At 39.1% G+C, this 21,485-nt stretch overlaps 1 protein-coding gene and 1 long non-coding RNA gene across 5 annotated transcripts in view; one reads left to right on the plus strand and one right to left on the minus strand.

The window, feature by feature from the left end:
• Window positions 1-417: 417 nt before the first annotated feature.
• On the minus strand, window positions 418-17,234 carry LOC135424723 (uncharacterized). The gene is made up of 2 exons (XR_010435330.1): window positions 16,855-17,234; window positions 418-5,298 (listed from the first exon to the last, which is right to left on the minus strand). It is a non-coding gene; the product is annotated as an uncharacterized LOC135424723 (long non-coding RNA).
• A 57-nt stretch (window positions 17,235-17,291) lies between these two features.
• The window catches only part of ETV1 (ETS variant transcription factor 1), a 65,256-nt gene continuing 61,062 nt past the window's right edge, over window positions 17,292-21,485 (plus strand). For 2 of the 4 annotated variants that reach the window (XM_064676207.1, XM_064676228.1), the window contains exons 1-4: window positions 17,292-17,425; window positions 17,947-18,080; window positions 18,870-18,957; window positions 20,718-20,765. In XM_064676207.1, the coding sequence (XP_064532277.1) occupies window positions 18,036-18,080; window positions 18,870-18,957; window positions 20,718-20,765 (181 nt within the window). In that variant the 5' untranslated portion in view covers window positions 17,292-17,425; window positions 17,947-18,035. Of the gene's footprint in view, window positions 17,426-17,669; window positions 17,795-17,946; window positions 18,081-18,869; window positions 18,958-20,717; window positions 20,766-20,949; window positions 21,283-21,485 lie in introns of those variants that run through there. The other 2 variants (XM_064676217.1, XM_064676237.1) reach the window with 2 other exon arrangements.

Raw genomic sequence — 21,485 nt, forward strand, 5'->3', positions numbered from 1 at the left:
GGTAAATTTTGATTTAGAACTAGTGAAATGTCGCCTGGTAACTCACAGGATTTGATTAAGGTTCTTTAGGCTTTTTTTTTTCTTAAATTCTGAATTTCTTAAAAATCCCTTAAAATTAATTTCTTATATAAAAAAAATTTAAAAAAAAAAAAAAGAAAGGAAACTAAGACCATGCTCCCAGGTCATGTAAAAAGTCACTCAGCTGATGACTAGGAAGTGAATTGGTCAGCTCTTGCAGTTTTCCAGATCTCATCTTCAGGGCTGCTAGATGCGGCTTATTTGAAATTTAACACTTATGATAGCTTTCTCTTTTACTATAAGGGTTACTATTCCACTGTTTTAAAAACCCCTGTTATTAATAAACAGCATATGACACTATCATCATCAGTACAAGTAAGCAAACAAGCTACCTACCTCTTTTTCTTCTTGTCATTCCGATATTTATTGATTTATTTAAACAGTGATAAATAGGATGAATGTAGTTTTGTATTCATGACAAGGTGAGTTTACCTTAAAGTGATGTGTAGTATTTTTGTAAGAGTTGCTTAATTGTACAGATAAGAAATGGCTTCTGAACACGTTTCTGTATACTTACATTGCACCATTAAACATTCAGAACAGCAGATGACGTCCATATGGAAAGCACGAAAAATATAAGAAATGCTATATTCACACAGAAAAAAAAAATTGTATTTAGTGGTCTTGCAAAAGCACCACTACAGTTGGCAAGAATACTTTTCATGGTGACAGTCTTTGCTCAGAAGCCTAAGCCTAAATGCTCATCAAGACTCAACTGCCCTCTTTGCCATAGACGTGTTCCCCTTGGAAAAGCTGAGAGATGTTTGTCAGACAGTACTGGCAGCACAGATTTCTTTGCTATATTAAACCTAACATAAACTGCTACTTTTCAAATGCACAGTGTGGATACTTCTTTGAGTTGCCATTCCAGCATTTTCCCGAAGTGCTCAGTTCCCTAAAAGATTATGTGTTTTTATTTGTTTGGGCGTTTTTTTAAGTGCCAGAATTATTTGGTCTCTCTTAGCTCTGATCAGGGAGGTGCTTGTGCTCTCAGGAGAAAACTCTGAATTTAGGCTCTGATAACAGCTTTCGAGTGAGCTTGCAAAATTTGATAGACTGCACAACATTTACCTGACTGCATCAGATGCAATAAAAGACCTATTGCTAGAAAGAGCCACAGAATAAATTAGAAACCTTTAGAAGTTTACTAAATTATCTCTAATAGTCTTGACTTACTATGCTGTTGCAGCAAAGCAGCATGGAAAGACTACTGAATAGCCTAACTGATTTATGCAGAAACTATTTCTGTATTGTCAGGTGCCTTCTGAAGAACCAAAAGTCATTAGGAAGCAACCATTAGTTGGAAAATGGTAACATCACATTCCTTTTCTAAAGCTGTTGCAGGAATTTTTTTAAATGACCTGAGCTCTAAAAAAATCAGTGCAGACTACAGTGCTCTTTTCTATTAAGGAGGAAAGCTAAAACAATTAGAGAAGCTCTAGTTCAATCATCCTTTGTTACCGTACTAGTTACTACTAGAAATTAGGCCAGAATTCTCTTTCTTTTTAGTCACTGATCATTCCATATTAAAATATGTGAATAACTGACTTTTCTTGAGAGAGTTACAAATATTTGAAAGGTGTTTTTTTTTTTTTCTAAACTCAGTCAACAAAAATATCTATAAATTTAAAATCCATCCTTTAAGGTAATATGAAATACTTCTACCTACTGTTTTCAAACATTTTAAAAAAGCATCAAAGACAAAGTGACAAGAAGCCTAGTCTTTTTGAAGTGTCAAATCAAAAATGTTTTGATTTGTTCAGACTTGGGTGGTGCATTTTTTTGTTCGTTGTTGGTTTGGTTTGTTTGGGTTTTTTTGGAGGAAATTGCAAATACTTGAAAAACAAATAGAAATACATTTTGGTATACCTGAAACTGGAATTCTTGGCTGGAAAATAGAAAAACCCAAACCAAACATCTAATAAATTTAACTGAGAAAAATATAGCAAAATACTTCCATTGAAACTAGAAAAACTTTATGTGGAAAGCACCAGAATATCTTTTACATGAAATATCCAATCTACCACTTTAAAAAAACGGAGCTGCAGCCCACTCATCCATCCAACAGTTTCCATTGGTTTGCTTATTATACAATATGTGACAGCCTATAGGAAATGTACAACTCTGCGAAGGATGAGTTTAAGGTTTTTAAAGCCATGATTATAACTATGAGAATTTCACAATTACTGTTAGAGAAAAGAGAGGATCATATTTAGAGCCCATGGACTGAGTAGCTTTAATTGCCCCCGGTTCTCCATAGTATACAATATACAGTGATACAGAGAAAAAATTGCACTAATAAAAAACAGACTAAGCAGTAATAGAAGAAAGTATATGTATGGGCCGAGGTCTCAAGTGTGTTTCAAGTTCATGTTTTTGAGTTTCCCCACACCCAACAGATAAAACAGTTAAGATTAGAGATGCCAAACAATCCCGATTAAACTATTAAAGCAAGCGCGATAGTGGCATATTTCTCTATGTTTAGCATCATACTTAGATAATCTATTCAACTTTTTTCAGTAACCGGTAAAATCCAGGGACAAGTAAATGGTCTGCAGGCAATTCTCAATAGCTTTTAACATGCTCTGATCATGGAGGCATCCACAGTAAGAAACCAAGCACTCCTCCTTCCTTTATCTATTACAGCAGCAAAAGGCTAGAGATGAGAATACAACTGGAAAAAATAGCCAGCACCTAAAAAATAAAGCTTTGGGAAATTTGCAATGTTTATTAATGTGGTAGTTTGAGCCACCACAAAAATCCAAAATCCAATTTCCAGGCTCACCCCTTCCCACAATTTTATCTCAACACCGAAGAGAAACTTTCAGGCAAGAGGCTTCTATAGGGGAAAGGGGAAGTATATACATTTTATTTACACAAATAAATACTATACAAGCTAAAAGCAACTATATATATATTATTACACACTTCTATCAGTCCCTTTAAGCTTTCTCCCTCAATTCAGTGCAGGAAAAAACTCTTCGGGCTGATAGGTACCCAGTCTCTCTCTCTCGTGGGAGTGTTCGGGGACCCTCCAGCCATTTGCTGAACTCCTTTCTTCTTCATGAAGTCCAAGAAGATAGCCCTGAGTCCGTCCTCCTTGGTTCCGTGTCAGTCTCTGCTGTGTCATTCTCTCACTCTCATACCTTGGTTCCATGCTGCTGTAGTTCAGCTTATCAACATACGCATTTTGGAATCTTCACTCCTCCTCCATGTTTTCGGATGCTCCCGGTCAAACCTCGGCAGGGCACCCCCCGAGCCTCTCTCTGGCCCCTCTCCAATTTCGCCTGGAGTTCTCTCCCTGGCGCCAAGCCTCCTCCTCTGGCCCGTCTCTTGGCTCAGCTTCAAAATACTAAGCTTTGCATCCAATCCCACTTACAGTGAGAGGAAAAGCCCCTGCTCAGCTTTTGCTACAGGTGTCTGGTCCAGTTATGAACTGTCCCGAGCTCTGCAGTCTTGCTGGAAAGGGGGGGGGGGGAAAGAGGGCCTGGCCTCCTCGCAAGGAGCTTGCCTCTCTCTCTCCCTCTTACCTCAGGTGTTGTGAATCCCTTCCTTCACAACACACACTCACTCCAATGCTGTCTCCAACCCTGACTTAGGCAGAGTTGTGGGGCTGCAGGGCTCCCCTTTTCCCCCGGAGGGGGGAAGAAGGAGGCCCTGCCAACCCTTGGCCTTCTACACCCTCACACAGCAGCAGACACAGACCGATTGCCAACAACTTCTGCCTGTTGTGTATATATGATTTTTCAGCAGGAGCAAACAAGACGAGCGGTGATTGGCCCCCCAGGGAACACTGCCCTGGCACCTCTGAGCCTCCCTGGCTCCCGAGGGGGCAATCTCAAACCATAACAATTAACAAAATATCTTTACACACCTCAGAAGTTTACGTGTGAACTTCCAAATGCTTTTTTTTTTAATATTAAAAAAGGGAGAAAATAAAAGGCAGTCCCTGATTTCTCAACTTGCCATATCTTTTTTTTCCCACGCTTTTTCTTTTTTACTCTAGATGAGGAAATTAGACTTCATGTGCATAATCCTAATAAAGAAATAGTGAAAGGAGAATGCCTTGGCAAACCTGTAAGTATCTGGCTTCTATGCCCTGGTACAAATCAGAAGGAGGAAGAAGAGGATTTATAGTCCCTTTTTTAAACTTGGGATGATCTTCTAGGGTCCTGATATAGCCCTGTTAAGTAATAACTTTATTTATAAATTACTTTTTGAACTTCAAATTTAAATCTCTGATTTCTTTGTAGAAGTAAAGTTTCAGTTAAGTCTTCAAGTTGAGTTAGAAATCATAATTGAGAAAGCAAATCTAGGCAAAGTTCCCTACAAAGGGGCTATATGCATAGAGTGATTATTCCAATAGAACAACAGATTCTCTCATGAACCTCTTCTGACTGTGAGAAGAAATGTGTTTTTAACCAAGCTAGTGCAAGGGGCTTTATTTAAGTATAGAGAAAACTTTCTATAGTCATGCCAGTGAAAATGAGCACAAATACTTGGACATCTCAGGTGCCTAGGAGATAATCAAGTAGGCAAATAGAAAACATTTGATTTGTGTATGTGTAAAGGTTTCTGTAGTGGAATTTTCTTTAAAGAGGACATCAAGTTGGTGCTTAGTTAAAAATACCTGGCTTAGGGAAAATTACTCTTTGTATGATGAAGGCATTTTTGACTTACTCAAAAACAGACTTTTGGCAGAGTATGGATTCATCTTGGTTTTGATCAAGGTAAGAGAAGGTGCTTTGATCAGAATAAATTATATAAGTCATGAGATTTGAATGACCCCAAAGTGAATTATGATAACTGTTACTAGAATTTTGCTACTGGTTTGTGGGATTGTGGGGAAAAAAAAGGAGAAAAGAGTCCTTTTAATTATGGGTTTTATAAGCAGACCTTGGAAAGTTCAAAAACTGCTTTTACAGAATCTAGCAAGATAAATAAATCTCACGGCATGTATTGCAAGGTTGCTGACTGATATCTTTGAGGGAACAAAGTATTTTTATGTCTGAAATGATAGGATTTATGGAATTTGTTCTCTTGAGCCTAAACAACAGATTGGTGTGTCTCTTTTTTCCCCTTCATCTTTTTTTTTTTTTTTATATTTTCAATGTTTGAAATAGAAATGCTCTTAAATTGTTCACCTGTTTTGAACAGCCAGAATTTCCAAACATTCGCTTCTTTTTTTTCTAAGGCTGGTCTTCTTTTCCCTCTTTTATTCTGCGAAGATATATAGAGTACAAATCAGGAAATCTTAATTGTAGATATATTTATTCCAGTTCTTTATGGGAAACTTATGGGAAACATTGAATAATAAAAAGCTGTTAATGCATTCCTGTACGAATAAATGTGGGAAGATATTAAAGGAGGGAGGGAAGGGAGCATTTTGCCCTGCTTTTGTAGAAAACATTTTTCTGACATCGATTGACTTTAGGAGGTGACACCTTGTATTTTAGAAAAATAATTTCTAATTTCAATTTCTTTAAATTTTCAAGCCTTCAGCTTCAAGTCTTAGTTTACTTTGCATTTGCTCATGTGGATTCAATATTTAACTCTAGAATACAGATTTGTAATTTATGGTCATCCATATTTTTACTGTATGATTCAGCCAAAATAGTTGACTATTTTATCATTTTACCATTGGAATTTGTTGATGGCATTTTTTACTAATTTGACTTTATGTATATAACCATGTCATTCTTGTGGTCAGAAGCTTGAGCTGAGTTGCACTGTGCATGGTCTAACAATTTACTCATTGCTTAAGCTTTTGAATATCCTAACAAACTAATAAATATATGTCAAGTTCAGCCTTTTTTACTATCCTAAGGGTAGAACTATGAATAGTATATTTAGCTTTTGAATAATTTTAGGTGTGTCTGTATGTGTAGTTGCTTCTTTGTGTATATTACTGCTCCTTTGCATCTATGTCATCCAAGGAATGTGCACTGAAGACAGCATCTTTATTGTCATGACATGAACTTCCCTGGCAAAGGTAGTTGTCATCCTGTAACTTTTAGTTTTTAAAATTAATATTTTGACACCCTGTGAAGAGAACTTGACAGTAAAGGATGGCATTCAATCCTGACAAAAAGGCAACAAAAATATTATATCAACTTAAGAAGTTGAAAATACTTCTTGGAAGATTTGCTTTAACTTGTAGTCTAGTGCTAGCCCTCAAAAACTTGGTACATGTTTTTGCCATGAATTTCATGTACAAAATTAAATTTAATAATCAGAGTTGATAAAAACAAATCAACATTAAGAGAAAGCAAGCAAGCAAGTTCCATAATTCAGGTATGTTTTCCTTTGTATCTCCCTTGAGTGGAGGGAAAAAAAAATCACAGTCACTCAGGGGACTGTGCTTAGTAAATTTGAGCTTCCTTTGTAAGATGCAAACAGAAAACAGCTTTCTTCCTTAGGCTATCATCAAAAACTTAGTGATGATAATAGAAAGAATCAACAGTTTGCAACAGAAGCATCCTGAATAAAGTACCAGATTGCAGAGATTGTAACCTTAGATATAAGAATTCTTGTATCTTTGTTTTTTCTGAGGCAAATCTACAATCTGAGAACTTTTACGTTGCTCTGAGCTTCTATTCTTATGTCTACTGGATTCTAACTGAATGAGAAGGTTTTTATTTTTTTTTTTAAATATAGCCTGGCCCTGTTCACAATGGGATTCCAACATCTCCTGTTAGAATGTGATTTACCAAGAATTTAATTAATCTCCAGTTCAAACTGTACTGCAGGCCTCTGAAATTAAAAAGAAAAATAAACATAGCAATTAACACTAAAAGAGAGCTAAACTTAGCACTTGAAACTAAAATAACAATAAATAAAGATGAACCCAAATCAAAATTGGACAAATGCATGCCAGTCAAGCCTGTTATGTTCAAAAGCCAAATATGATTTCTGTATTTTAAATCTTAGGTTAAGAATGGTATAATATAATTAGACAATCTGAGTCCTATCAAACATAAACTGTACCTTTTATATTGTTGTTTTTTCTTAGAGATGTTTATTTCTCCTCCTTCCCTCTTTCTCAACCAAGATGTGATTTCGAAACACAAGCAAATAAATGTCAAATTCTTCTGCCTCTGTTCTGCCACTCCATTTCTGAAATTCTGCCAAACTGAAAATTTCCATTCAGACTGACTGGCATTTGCTGAAGTGTGGTTTTTTGCGGAGCTTTTTATTATTATTATTGTTATTATTATTGTTTTATTCTAACACTTTTTCAAAAGCAGTCGAAACTTTGTGCAACCCCTGCTGTGCCTGTGCCTGACATTTTAAGAGCAGCTGCTTCTGTGGATTTTTTTCACAATAATATGTTTTTTACTACAGACACTCTGAAAACATCTCACAAATAAACCTTCAGTTACTTTTAACTCTTGGTCTATGGTATTTCCAAACTTATATGTAGAGTAGGTACCACCTAATATAATACTATAGAAACCTAAGAAATACAGATACTAAATAAAAAGGTATAGTAATAGGTAAATAAGATCAGAGGAAGATTTGTTAAAATCTCTACGCCCTTCTCCTCCTCTAAAACAAAATAGGAGATTGTACAGATTTTGTCTTCAAAATCTCTGCTCTACTATTCTGCTACACAATTTTTGTGATAAAAATTACTAGGTAGAATAATATGCACAAGGAAAAAGATGAAGCAGAATGGCTTATGAGGGTTTCCTTATGTAAAAAAGGTATTTCGCATTTACAGTAGAGTAATTTCTTCAGTCTGCTAAGAAATTACTCTAAGAAACACACTAAGAAATGTCCTAGAAAGAAACATAAGACTATGAAATGTCACTATGCTACAAGAATCCTTCTTGCTCTTTGTGGACAGTATACACACTGGTTGCTTATTAAGGCAGCAGATGGTTCTCAGAAGATGTATTATTGTAGTTATAGAACCAATTTTTTTTATATACAATAATGAAAAGTCACAACTTCTATGATTGTACAGACCTGTATTCACAGTAATATATTTCAGCACAAGAGCTGAGCAGCTTCCTTTAACCTGTCTTGTTTGCTCCTCTATGGTGAACCTGTAGTTGTAACAGCAGCAGTTGCAGATGGGACTAGACCATATTTGCCCCATTAGTCCCTTGTCACATATATCAGGGTTTTAATTCCACCTCCTGTTTTCAGTTCCCTTTTTTTTGTGTGTGGTTGGTTGAATGCAGAACATTTTAAAATAGTTATATTCCTCAAAACAGGCAAAAAAAAATCTTCATGACAAAATAAAATCCAATAAGAACCAGTAACTTAATGCCCTATTAAAACATGATACTTTCAAAAATGAAAATCCTAACATTCAAAGATTGTGTGTTCTTCCCTTCTCCCCTCTTTTTCAAATACTGAAAGCTAATGAATTGCAAAATTGTGAATGATGGTAACCTTATGCACTCTATGTGGAAGAAGCCTCTAACATCAGAGCTGAGTTTGGTGACCCAATATAGCTAGGTCAAAGAAGCAATGAAGTCCTTGAATATTACCAAAATCCTCCCAGCATGCAACACTTATCCCTCTTATTAATCCTTGGTATACTCACAAGAGCCTAAATTTCCTTTTTCGAAAAACAGGTATAGATATTCTTTCCTATCTTGTGAACAGATTTGGGGAGTTGAAAATGAAAGTTTTTAAGCCCATTAAACTCACTGAATGAAAATATCACTTCCTGCTTCTAAATGTTCTGTGTTTTATAATTCTAAGGGTTCAAATGTTACTGCGTTGGTGTATCCTTTGTGGCATTTATTATTTCTGTGAAGACTTGCTCAATTCGTTTGGGGGGACTCTGGCCTGTAGATCCTGAACATTCTATTCCATCTGTACATGTAATTTTAGTCTCCATTTTTAGTTGATTTCTTCCCACCTGAAATTTCCTCCCAATGAGGAATTTACTTACCACGTGACTCAATACAGTTGTTTAGTCCTCAATTTAAATTTTGCAAACCTTAGCTTTTCCCAGTCACTGCCTACCTACAATTTTCTCGTATCTGATCTTCGCTTTCTCTTTTGGCATGTCTCCCTGTGTGTGCCATGAAGTGCTACCAGGACTAGCACTTTGTCTGTATAGCCATCTCCTACTGATTTTCATGCTCTCTTCAACCACCTTTCATAGATGTACCCTGTCTTTTGGCTCTTTGCAATCTAGTTTAACCTAATGTGATACTGTCTGCTCTAGGTAGCTGTCTAAAAGTTGTAATAGCCATAAAAGCAGTAACAACAGCCTGCAGTGCCCCATATTTTCTACTTGCTTTTTGTTTTGTATGGGAAAAGTTCCCACTGAAAACTCAGGAACCTTGTTCTTTCAAATGCTGCCTTAAAATCTCTCATTTAAAATGCCTCTGCTTGGCACAGATAGAAGCCATATCTAGCTATTTTCTATTTTGTTACTTCTGTTTCTCAAGGTTCAACAAGGCGAAGTGCCGGGTCCTGCACTTTGGTCACAGCAATCCCAGGCAGCACTACAGGCTGGGCACAGAGTGGCTGGAGAGCAGCCAGGCAGAAAGGGACCTGGGAGTCTGGATTGACAGGAAGCTGAACATGAGCCAGCAGTGTGCCCAGGTGGCCAAGAAGGCCAATGGCATCCTGGCCTGGATCAGGAACAGTGTGGCCAGCAGGACCAGGGAAGTGATTCTTCCCCTGTACTCAGTGCTGGTGAGGCCACACCTCGAGTACTGTGTCCAGTTCTGGGCCCCTCAGTTCAGGAAGGATATTGAGGTGCTGGAGCAGGTCCAGAGAAGAGCAACAAGGCTGGTGAAGGGACTCGAGCACAAGTCCTATGAGGAGAGACTGAGGGAGCTGGGGTTGTTTAGCCTGGAGAAGAGGAGGCTCAGGGGAGACCTCATCACTCTCTACAACTCCCTGAAAGGAGGTTGTAGCCAGGTGGGCATCAGTCTCTTCTCCCAAGCAGCTATCAGTAAGACAAGAGGGCATGGTCTTAAGCTCTGCCAGGGGAGGTTTAGGTTGGATATTAGGAAGAAATTCTTTACAGAGGGGGTAATCAGCCATTGGAATGGGCTGCCCAGGCAAGTGGTAGATTCTCCATCCCTTGAGGTTTTTAAGATGAGACTGGATGTGGCACTTAGTGCCATGGTCTAGTAACCACGGTGGTAGTGGATCAAGGGTTGGACTTGATGATCTCAGAGATCCTTTCCAACCTGGCTGATTCTGTGATTCTATGATTCTATGATACTGGTTTGGAATGGAAGGGAGAATACATTTTAATTTCTGTTTTGATGAACAAACACCTATGCCCTCTAGGGCAGAGACCACCATCTTTATTCAGTACCTTCTCAGGCACAACAAAGCCCTGCTGCAAGGTTGTCATTCTCAGTAACTAAAAATATGGCAAAACTGAGAACATAATGCATATGATCTCATTAGCCTCACAGAAGTTAACATATTAACATTAGCTACTCTATAACAAAATACAGACTCCCTACTGCAAATGGACACAAAATAATTAATTTCTCACCTGAGCACAAATGGCAACACATACCTTCCACCTTCTTGATAACAAAGCTGCTTCCTAATTAACTGGAGACTGGGGCAGGGGTTTGTCTCTGAAACAACATTTAGAACAATGTGTTCTTCAACTAACAGTTTATCTAGGTATTTTTATTTGTCCGTACTAGGTCTTTACTACTTAAAAAACACCCTAAGAAATAATATTCACTGTTAATTTTTTCTTTGTATAAGTAATCTACATCTACTTTTCAGTATCATGTTATTTTATGTGCATGAAGCTGTGCTTAGATTTTGTCCTCTTTCTTTGACCCTAGCATTGTTTGCCTTGGAATACTCAGGTGTTTTTATGCAGACGTGGGTTTAAGGATGGTAGGCAGGTGGTAGTGGATAGCTAGGTCTTAATGGTTATATGTGTTTATGATTTCACATATGCACATACATGATGTAATATCCATATAGCTATTGCCTACTAATAGTAATAATTTTCATTATTGCTCTGTCAAAATTAATAAATTAACAATTGTAGAGAGAGGTCATATTTTTTACTAGCCTAGTTGATGCAGCTGCTAAAAAAAAGAGTAGATAAGTTTAAGGTCCTTTGACACCAGAAGCTTGTTTAGTTTTTTGGTCATTATAACCACTCATTTAATAAATAGCATTGCTTTTTCCTACAGACCTCTTGCTGCTATGTTATTGTCTGTGCTCAAGCTTTGAGCATGTCCAATAGTGATCTTGAGTGAGAGTCTGTAATTCTGAAAGGGCACGTTGTGTCATCTCTGTGTCTTCTGGGTTTCAAGAAGGCTTAAACGACAACCAAAGCCATTTAATGTGTACTGAACAACTTCTAAACAACAGATTTTCCAGCAAACTTAGTAAACACAATCTTTAAGCATTTCTCTTCCTTTTCCTTCTTTCATGTTTGCCTTAGACTATAAGTGCCTCAGGAGATCCGAGATTTTCTACAACCTCTATGAACTACAGCAGGGCAGAAATCTCACATAAAGTATGTGAAGGATTCTGAAGTGTTTGCACGATTCTCTCTTGGTATCCATACAGGAGGACGTGTAAATTAAAACCATCTGTGAGATTAAGGGTTATGCACAAATTCTTTTACTGGCTTGATATTCAAGTGACTTCTAGGCTACTTCATTAACACTTAATCATGGCTGACCATTTCATGAATGTGATTGCAAGGAGTGCAAGCTGGAAACTTACTGACCCTGTAAGAACCTATTACAATTTACATTTATATGCTTTAACTCGGTTTGTTCTTCCAGTGACTCATATGTTGCTATATTAGGTCCCAAACTAGTATAATTTTTATTTTGATTTGCTCAGTTGGTCAGGAAATGAGCATTGTTGTGATGGGATAATGATGATTTATACAAGTTAATCAAACTGTCATTGAACTTGTTCTCTGGTACTTTGTGGTAGAGGAACGCTTACTGCTTTGGTTGTGATGGTACACAGAGCTGAGCATTCTTCCTGACCATGGATTCACAGCTCTAGCTGAGTCACTCCTGCTTTGTAGCAACTGTCATTGAAGTTAATACATATGTATAGCATGATTTTTGCTGTTCAAAAGTTCAGAAGGAAAAAGACTCTGGCAATCCAAGGAGTTAGGTGCAGCCAGTATCTCCACAATCAACAGTAACAGACTATTATTTTCAACAGTACTTCTCAAGTTAAGAACTCAGTGTCTCACTTTATAAGCACAATAAAACCCCAGTGAGATGACAGGGCTTGCCTATGTACGAATAACCCAGAAGACTACTAGGAGAGCCAGAACAATACTGAGGTTACTTTGCTCCAACAAATGGGCCAGTGCTCTAAGAGAGATGCCAAGCCTTCTCCTTTCTAGAGATTTTATAGTTTGGAGTCTTAGTTATAATGAAGGCTGAAAATACTATTAAACTAAACTTATTTTTCACCTTTCATAGAATCATAGAATCAGAATGATTTGGGTTGGAACAGGCCTTAAAGGTCATCTGGTTCCACCTCCCGTGCCATGGGCAGGGACATCTTTCACTCAGAGCTCAGAGTGCCATCCAATCTGGTCTTGAACACTTCCAGGGATGGGGCATCCACAACTTCTCTGGGCAGCCTGTTCTAGTGCCTCATCACTCTCAAATTAAACAATTTCTTCCTAATATCTAATCTAATTCATCTCTCAGTTTAAAACTGTTCCCATTTTGTCCTATCATGCCCTTGTTAAAAATCCCTCTCCAGCTCTCTCATAGGCCCCTTTAGGTACTGGATGGTGCTATAAGGTGTCTCTGGAGCCTTCTTTTCTCCAGGCTGAACAACCCTGACTCTCTCAGGCTGTCTTCGTAGGACAGGTTTTCCACTCCTCTGATCAACTTAGTGGCCCTCTCAACAGGCCCATGTCCTTTTTATGTTGTGGGCCCCAGAACTGGATGCAGTACTCCAGGTGAGGCCTCCAGAGAACTGAGTAGAGATAGAGGATCTCCCTCAATCTGTTGATCATACCTCTTTTGGCACAGCCCAGAATACGGTTGGCACACGTTGCAACAGAAGGTTTGTTTGGGCTTTTGTTTTCATGCACTGATTGTGAAATACCTTAATTTTAGTTTTGCTATCTAGCATAACTTTCTAGTAGATAAATGTTTACTGAAAATTATCCTGCATTGCATTTTCAGGTAAACGGACATTTAAATGCAGTTGCTTATGGAGGCCTCTAGGTTTGTGCAATGCTGTATGTAATGTTCTATTAATTCATGCAGTCAAACTGGGATTACTTCTTTATTTTCTTTCCTTTTTTCTTTGAAGATACTTGTTTACATGTACTTTTAATTCCACATCTGATAGTTTAGCATATGAATATAATCACCATGTGTTTTCTTCCTACTGTTACTTTCCTTTTTCTTGATTTAAGGTTTAGTCCTTGATGCTGCATTTGAAACACAGGCTTTCAAAAAAGCCACGCTGTTGGGCAAGTATCTGCCCTATCAATTTCTTTTTTTTTCTTTTTAATTTTGCTGTTATATACTACTTTGTTGTATGCCACTAAGCATCATGATAAAACAAGCACTGTTAACCTGCTGAAAGAGTCAGCATCAGGAGGTTAAAATGTGGTCAAGGGTTAATTTACCAGAGAGAAATCTCATCGGGTTTTCATGGATTTGCTGTAGTCAGCCACCTACTATGTTGTTACTTCATTGAGTCTGCTATAGACTATGTTTTAAAAGTTGCTGCTCAACAGTTGTTTGGATGGAGGGCATATCTTTTGTTGTCTATCAGGTCCATAAGTAGATCAAAGTTTTCTGGGGAAATGCCTGGAAGAATGGATAAGCTAAACAATTTCAGAGAAACAAGTATGGGTTTTTTTAACTTAATGTTGTTTTGAAATTTACCTAGCTATTATGTTTCAATTGTGACTATCCTTTCTCTGAAAGATTTTCTTTGGTATAAGCATAATTTTAGGAAGGTGTTCAAAAGGTTTATTTTTTCAGCATAAACTATTATTGAATGTATTTCTCTGTCTTATTATCAAGTCAGTTCATATTCTTTATTTTTTATTCCTTTTTTTCATACTGAACTTAGATTTTATCATACTGGATTATAATGGTTTATTTCTTTATTTGGAAACATGGTTAAATTTTCTCACATTTTCTAGGAAAAACCAGTGTTTATCAAATCTTCTCTTTGCTCCGTCTGGATTTACTTTATGTTTTATGTTACAGCAATTAGCTGTAGCTCCACAATGTGTGAAATTGAGCAAGAAATACATATTTCATTGTCCTCTTTTAGAAAAGTGTGTGAAGTGTATATTGCCATTAAGAAATGGAAATATTATATAATTTTTGATATACAGTGAAGCTTTATAGTACAGTTGAACATGTCTGTTTTCAAAGGGAAACAAGTAACTTGCTTATAAAGCTGTATCATTAGAAAAGTTGATTTTTTAAAGCAAGTTTTTATAGTAAAATAAATTTAGCACATTTTTTTCAGAATATCCTCGATCTGGTAAAAAACTGTTTCATCTTTTCAACTAAAAATTAAAGTGATTCTGAGGTTAATTTTTCATTTTCTAAAAGGATTATTTTTTTAATAAGAAGATATTTAAGAGTACTGCTTTCTAAAAAGAGTAATTAAAATGTACAGCTTTTATTTAAAAAAATTAACTAAGGGTAAGAATTTCGAACAAACATGCAAAATTACCAAATAATTACTATGGCCCCACCAGTTTACATATAAGACAATTATGACTGGTGATGGTACAACACTGCATTCAGCACACAGAACTTCATCTACAGCATTTTCCTCTTAATAGTTAATGAAGTTTTCCTGAGTACCACTCAGCAGAGTGGATGAACAAAGATGGCTTCAAAATAGCTTTACTCTTCCTCTCTGGCGTGTGTGACAGGGAAGAGATGTGTGGCATGAAGAGGAACAGTAAGCATTAGAGTGTTTCTCCTGCCAGGATGCATTTATTGTACAGCTTCTCTTAGAGTTATAGCTCAACGCAGACCTCCTACAGCTCCGTAAAGCAGGATGCCAAACCTGTGCACATGGAGGGGGGGTGTGCTGGAAGGTGGCCACTGTGCTGTGCCAGACTTTGTGAGGTGCAGGTTGTGGTGTAGGGAAGTGCAAGATGGGATCCAGCAGTGCAAATTTCACAGGTGACACCTAATATGTGATGGCTCTGAGGTAACTTTGGAAACTTCAGTTGACATTGGCTAAATCGGCTTGTCTGACTAACACACCAACAATTTTTAGTGCACTGTTGAAAGATAAGAAACCACTGATTTTGGTTTAGAAGAATATGTGGTAAAGTCTAGTGCTTTGGGAGCTGGTTGATGGGTGGCTCAGACATCCATCCAGTGGGGTGGGATGGACAACTGGAGGGGTAATATCTGCAGCCACAGTGTTCCCACAAGCTCAGCAGCTGTTCTAGTCTGGATATGGGTATAAGTAAGAAAATCATGGTCTCATTAGAGAAGTTATGGATGCCCCATTCCTGGCAGTGTTCAAGGCCAGGTTGGATGCGGCTTTGAGTAACCAGATCTAGTGAGAGATGCCCATGGCGGGGGGTGGAACTACATGATCTTTAACATCCCTTCCAACTCAAACCATTCTATGATTATCCAGCAAACATCATTTATACTGGAGTATTTGGTAGAATTTAATTTTTCTATTTTATCACAAAAGTGGCTTACGGGAACAGCAACTCAGATGCTTGGCCAAGAACACAATAAAATTATACATTTATACAATGTTTAGAATATCGTTACTCTCTTGTAATTACAGGTGTGCTAGGGTGGGTGTTTGAAATCAGAAGGAAAAAGAACACAGAAAACAAGCTGCTGGTGGTGGACATTTTCCCTGAAAAAGCAGTATTGGAAACACAGAAGTAGTGAGAACATGGTGCTTCCCTCTTCCTTGGCTGGACAGCACAAGTGTCAAGTGAGTATGAATAGTGAAAGCAGAAAGGAGGAGAATCAAAACATTGTGGCAGAAAGTAGTATGCTCTAGAATAGAGTGTAATGAAACAACTGCAATTTTCAAAACAAATTAATACAGAGGAAGTAACTGTATATAACCACCACAGGCGAATCATACAAAAGCAGGTTTCTTTAGTTGCCTTTGTACCCTTAGCTATAAAGAGAGTCCTCAGAAAGTGCTGAGTTAACTACGACTTGATCACTTGAGGCTCTACTTGTTAATTGCTGAACTATATCAGATCATAGAAATCTGAAACGTTGTATCTCACAGCAAAACAGTGTCATGAATACCTGAATTTACCACCTGATTCCTGTGATACCTGGAATTCACTGCTCAAAGAGAGGACAAATATAGCTTTTATGAAACCACACAATCTGTTTGGTGCATTTTGGCAGTTCAGAAAGGGGAGAGATTTTGGACACAGCCAACAGCCACTCTGTCCAAAGAACAGAAATTCCAGTTTCTTAGAGAAGTCCTCAGAAATCCTGAGCTGGGTAGGTCCTGGCATCACTGCACCTAAAAGTCTCCTAGACTGTGTCTGGGTGCTACCACATTCTGTCCACAAAACCTAGAAATTATGTCATCCTAGTGGAAATAAAAATTGCTTTCTACGATTCAACTAAAAAAAAAACCAAACAAAGAACCCGAAAAACAAAACAAACAAACAAACAACCCCCCCAAAACCAAACCAAAACAAAAAAAACCTCCAGAACAAAACAAAAACCGCTAACCAAAAACCCCCAACAAAAAAGCAAACCCAGAACAACCAGGAGCCCGGGGGTGCCACCAGGTCCGGGCAGAGCGGTGCGAAGTCCCTGCGGCCGCGCTCACCTCCTCCTCACCGCCGGGCGCCCGCAGCACTTTGCGGGGCAGCTCTGCCATCAGAAAGGGCGCGCGTGTGCGTGGGGGGTGCGCTTCGCTTAGCACAGTCACAGAAGCGAAACTTTTTTAAAATAAATTTTTGTGAATGGAGGAGGTTGCCTTGCCACGCGGGGGTGTGTGGGGGACACGGTGTGCCCGCGGCAGGATCCCAAGACACCGCCGGGCATCCGAGTGTGGACTTCCGAGCCCTTCCCCCGCCGCCGGCGGAGGGTCAGAGGGGAGCGCGGAGCCTGGCCCCCGGCGCTGGCGGGGCCGGGCCGGGGGCGGCGGGGCCGGGGCCGGGGCGGGCGGGCGCGCGGCGATCCGGCGATCCGGCGGGGGGCGCGGGGAGCCAATGGGCGGCGGGGATCCGCCGGCGCGGCTCGGGGGCCCCTGGAGGAGGAGGAGAGGAAAAACCACGGGATTGAGCTCTGTCAGTGGCGCTCGCGGCTTCCAAGGGGGAAGTGCCGGGGAATAATTAATGTTTTTATTAAATTTGGAGGGAATTTTTTTGCAACCGATCGCCGCGCGTGGCCTTCAGGTGGGTTCTTCCCCCCGCAACTTTGCCCGCCCGCCCCGCAGGATTGCGCGGCGGCCGCGGGCTGCGGGAGCGATCCTGGGGGAGAAGGTGGCTGGGTGCGTGGGGCGGGGGGGCGTGTGTGGTGTGTGTGTGTCTGTGTGTGTGTGTGCGTGGCTGCGGCTGCCGGGCGCCGCCGCCGCGAGGTGCGCGGCGAGCCCCGCGTTCGCCATTACGAGTTGAGCACACGTTCGCGAGCGCGGGGGCTGCCGGTGGCGCGGATCGCCCGCGGGCACGGCGGGCACTGTAAATAACCCCCTGCCCCTCGCCCCGCTCGCCGCCGCCGCGCAGTTCTTTTGCTCCGCGTTTCGCTGGCAGGAGCGCGTAACCCAGGTGAAGGCAGAGAAGGGAGGGTTGTTTTTATGAATGGGACTCTTTGAGGTTAATTAGCTATGCAAATGCAAGCAGTTCATTCATGCTGCTGCCTCTTTTTTTTTTTTTTTTTTTTTTTTTAAATCTAAAAGCCATCTTGTATTCCCCTCTAGGCTGATTGGAGTCCAGATCCCGAGGAAATCTCCAGATCAAATGCCCAGTAAATAAAACACAGAGCTAAGACTCGTGGAAGAGCTGCAGAATGGATGGATTTTATGACCAGCAAGTGCCTTACGTGGTCACCAATGTGAGTGATCAGTTCAAAGTTGGTGTTTATAAACTTGACTCCGACTTATTTCTGTGGGGGAGTTTTACAGACACAGTCTCTGCTTTGTTACCGCTGTAGGGGCGACTCTTCATCTGGGAGCTTTGCCTGCAAGATGAGCCTATCTTCTTAGTTATTGCAATAAAGCATCGTGTTCTTTTAAAGACAGTTTTGGGACGATTAAAAAATCATGCACATGATTAGCGGATGAGAGGAGAGAGCAGCAGCAGCTGCATTCAAAGTTTCTGGCTGTGTTTGCCTGCAACGTTCAGAAGAATGAAGTTGAGGCAAACATTAACCTTTTTTTTTCTCCTTTTATTTTCTTTCAGGACTTTGCAAACAATTTTATAAGTAACACAGGAAAACAAAGCAGTCTATTTTAATTTCATATCTGGGTTCTTCTGCATAGCTTACGCAGAAGGGATTTATGGGCTATTGTGTAGGTTTGTATACTTTAGATGCTAAAAATACACAATTGGTATTGTGTTGCTGCTTGAGCACATTATATATGTATCTGTACAAATAGATGTCTACATAGATAAATAAAAATGTTTTGCATTTGGCCACAGGACTCTTTTGGAGGATGTTAGGGTGCTCAGCAATATCTTTTGTTAGAAATTTAGGGCTGCAAGACAATCATTTCCCTGTTTGAAAATGTAAAGAATTTATGCCAACTTTGAGTATCCTTGATTAAATTTAAAAAAAACCACACCAAACCAACCAAAATCCAAACCTTCAATTTCTAAAGTAACTGATCTTTCCTGTTTATAGAATCCGCGTGGGAGAAACTGTAATGAGAGACCGACAAATGTCAGGAAAAGAAAATTCATTAACAGAGACCTGGCTCATGACTCAGAAGGTGAGGGCTTGTCATTCCCCCTCTTCCCTCCCCCTTCTCCCTTTCTTACTAATGCAGAGAAGCTTTTTGAGAGCTATTTATTTATTTTTGAGATAAATATATGTAGATCAATCTGAATAAACTGGACAAGAAAACTGCCTTTATTACTGCAAAACAAACTGGCAAAGACAGCAAATTGATAAAGTTGATACTCTTTGCTTGACTTACCCTGTTGGGTTTTGTGCACATGTGGCACACAGGTGTCGTGCACTGAGGCCAAGACTTCGCAGCCTCTGACACAAGTCATGGCACCTGGCTTTTTCACCATCAGACCTCTTGAGATTTAAGGCTTTTTTCATTCCTCCTGTCTTTTAACATCCTTTTTGCTGGTATGTCTTCGCTAGTGGTAGGAGGAGTGAGAGAATGTGGATGTGGAGACTGTTGATTTTCATTCTAGCTTGCTGTAGAGCTAGTGGTCAGGCTTCTGGTGTCTGCTGGGCTGTTTCTGTTGTTGTACAACACTAATAGGGTTAAAAATCCAGGGAATTTCGGTTAATGAAGCCTAGAATTGAGAAAGTTTTGGAGGGCCAAAGATTTATAACTTAGTCCCATCAGTAGTCACTCATGTTTGTAGCTTGAGAACTATGGGCTAGTAATAGCTGTTAACACTTCTTTAGGTTACCAGGTCTGTATATGTGCTATACCTACACCCCTGTGAGTATGTAAGACGTACAGGAAGGCATGTAGGAGCCTATAACTTACCCCTGTATAAATCTTATCAGGTTCAGGACACACTGATAAACTTTTCAAAATCCCTACTTGCCTGGAAAAGTAGATTGAAAGGAAAGCAACTTTCTGATTTTCAGTTAAGCCATTTCCCAATGTGAACGTGAGGTATCAGTCCACAGGATAAATTAATAGCCTCTGTCATTTAAGTTTATGTAAATAGTTATCTGTCAGCATTCATAAGAGAGGAAGTCTCTCTCAAAATACAGTAAATTAAAAATAAACCATTTGTTAGTTCAAATATCCTACTTAGTCTTAGTAAACAGAATTTTCATAACTGAGTTTCTGAGGTTTCCAAGTAAGCCGAATGCTGCTCTGGTTTACACCCATTGTAAGCAACTGATTTCAGTGAATTGCAAAAGAAGATAAACTGCTACAAAACTCAGTCTATGAAGAAAGTGGTTTTAACTTTAAAGAAGTACAGTGAGTACAGCATAGAGGAAATAGTGGTGATTTTCTTGTCATATGAAGTAAAACATAAGGGGAAGTACAAAAGATTTCCCATTTCTGTTTGGTGTTGCTGCATCTCAGGTTGTGGCTTCAGAATTTTTATGTGATAGATATGACCCTACTATTAAAAATACTCAATTATTGCTCAAGCAGAACTTCTGAAGTCTGAGTGAGCTTTATCTGGGGCAGATATTGCAGGAGGAGGCCTGAATTGTATAAGGAGAAATAGCTCACCTGTAAGAAAGATTATAATTTTTAACTTTTCTATGTATTGCTGAGTGAGCCTTTTATACTACAGAGCTTCGTTAAGGTTCTAGTTATTATTTCAAGAGTTGACAATACAGTAAGTGCCTGGTTTTTTTATTGATAGGTATAGAAAAATCATTAACCGATGCCCCAAAATACCTACTTTGTCTATACATTTGACTGCCAAAATAGGATGCATGTATATTGTTCTTAGGGAAAAATATATTTTTGAACATATTTTAATCTTATGAAAAGATTAAAGGTATGAGTCTTTTATCTGTGTCTTTATGTTTTTGCAGAACTCTTTCAAGATCTTAGCCAATTACAGGAGACATGGCTTGCTGAAGGTAAGGGAAAAAACTGCTTTTAAAAAGAGGAAAAACAACTCTGGAGGGGAAAAAAAAAGTCCTGAACTTGCTGTCTTAATGTTCAGCCCAATTAATTGAGCTCTAAAAGAGCCACCTCATGTGTCATGCATACATTAGAGCCTCTGATGAGTTTGTCTTTGGGGACTCTGGGGCTGCTCTACCCAGTGTCATCACAAATTACCAGGAGAAATTGCTTCCAGCTCACAATCACATCTGCTTTTGGCAAGAACTAATGCACCAAGACTTCAAGTTCTAAGCCTCTGTTCAGATTTTAATTGCAATTGATCAGGTTTATATTATTGTACCTCGAGAGACTACATACAGCCAGAACTGGGCTTGCTGTTTCCTTTTCAGCAGCACATATAATTATTTGGTGTTCTGGTGGAGTACTTTTCTGATGGCAGAAATTAGTTTCTCTGGGTTCATCGGGACGGGATGCTTCAAGATTTAAGTGCAAGTGTCTTCTTTCCGCCTTGTTCACAACACAGAACATTAGGTGTGTATGAAGTACTTAAACAGTACCTTTTTCTTTATTTTCTCTTTTTTTTTTCCTAGAAACCTTTACCTATTTTGCATGTTGTTTTTGTCTTCGTATTTGTAGTTGTGAGATTGTGTACTGGGTGATTAGAAAATTAACATTGGTGTGTTTTACACATGCATGTTCTTTTAGTATTTCAAATAATCTTGCACAGCACATTC

This window comes from Pseudopipra pipra, chromosome 1, assembly GCF_036250125.1.
Source record: "Pseudopipra pipra isolate bDixPip1 chromosome 1, bDixPip1.hap1, whole genome shotgun sequence".
Taxonomy (NCBI): Eukaryota; Metazoa; Chordata; class Aves; order Passeriformes; family Pipridae; genus Pseudopipra; species Pseudopipra pipra.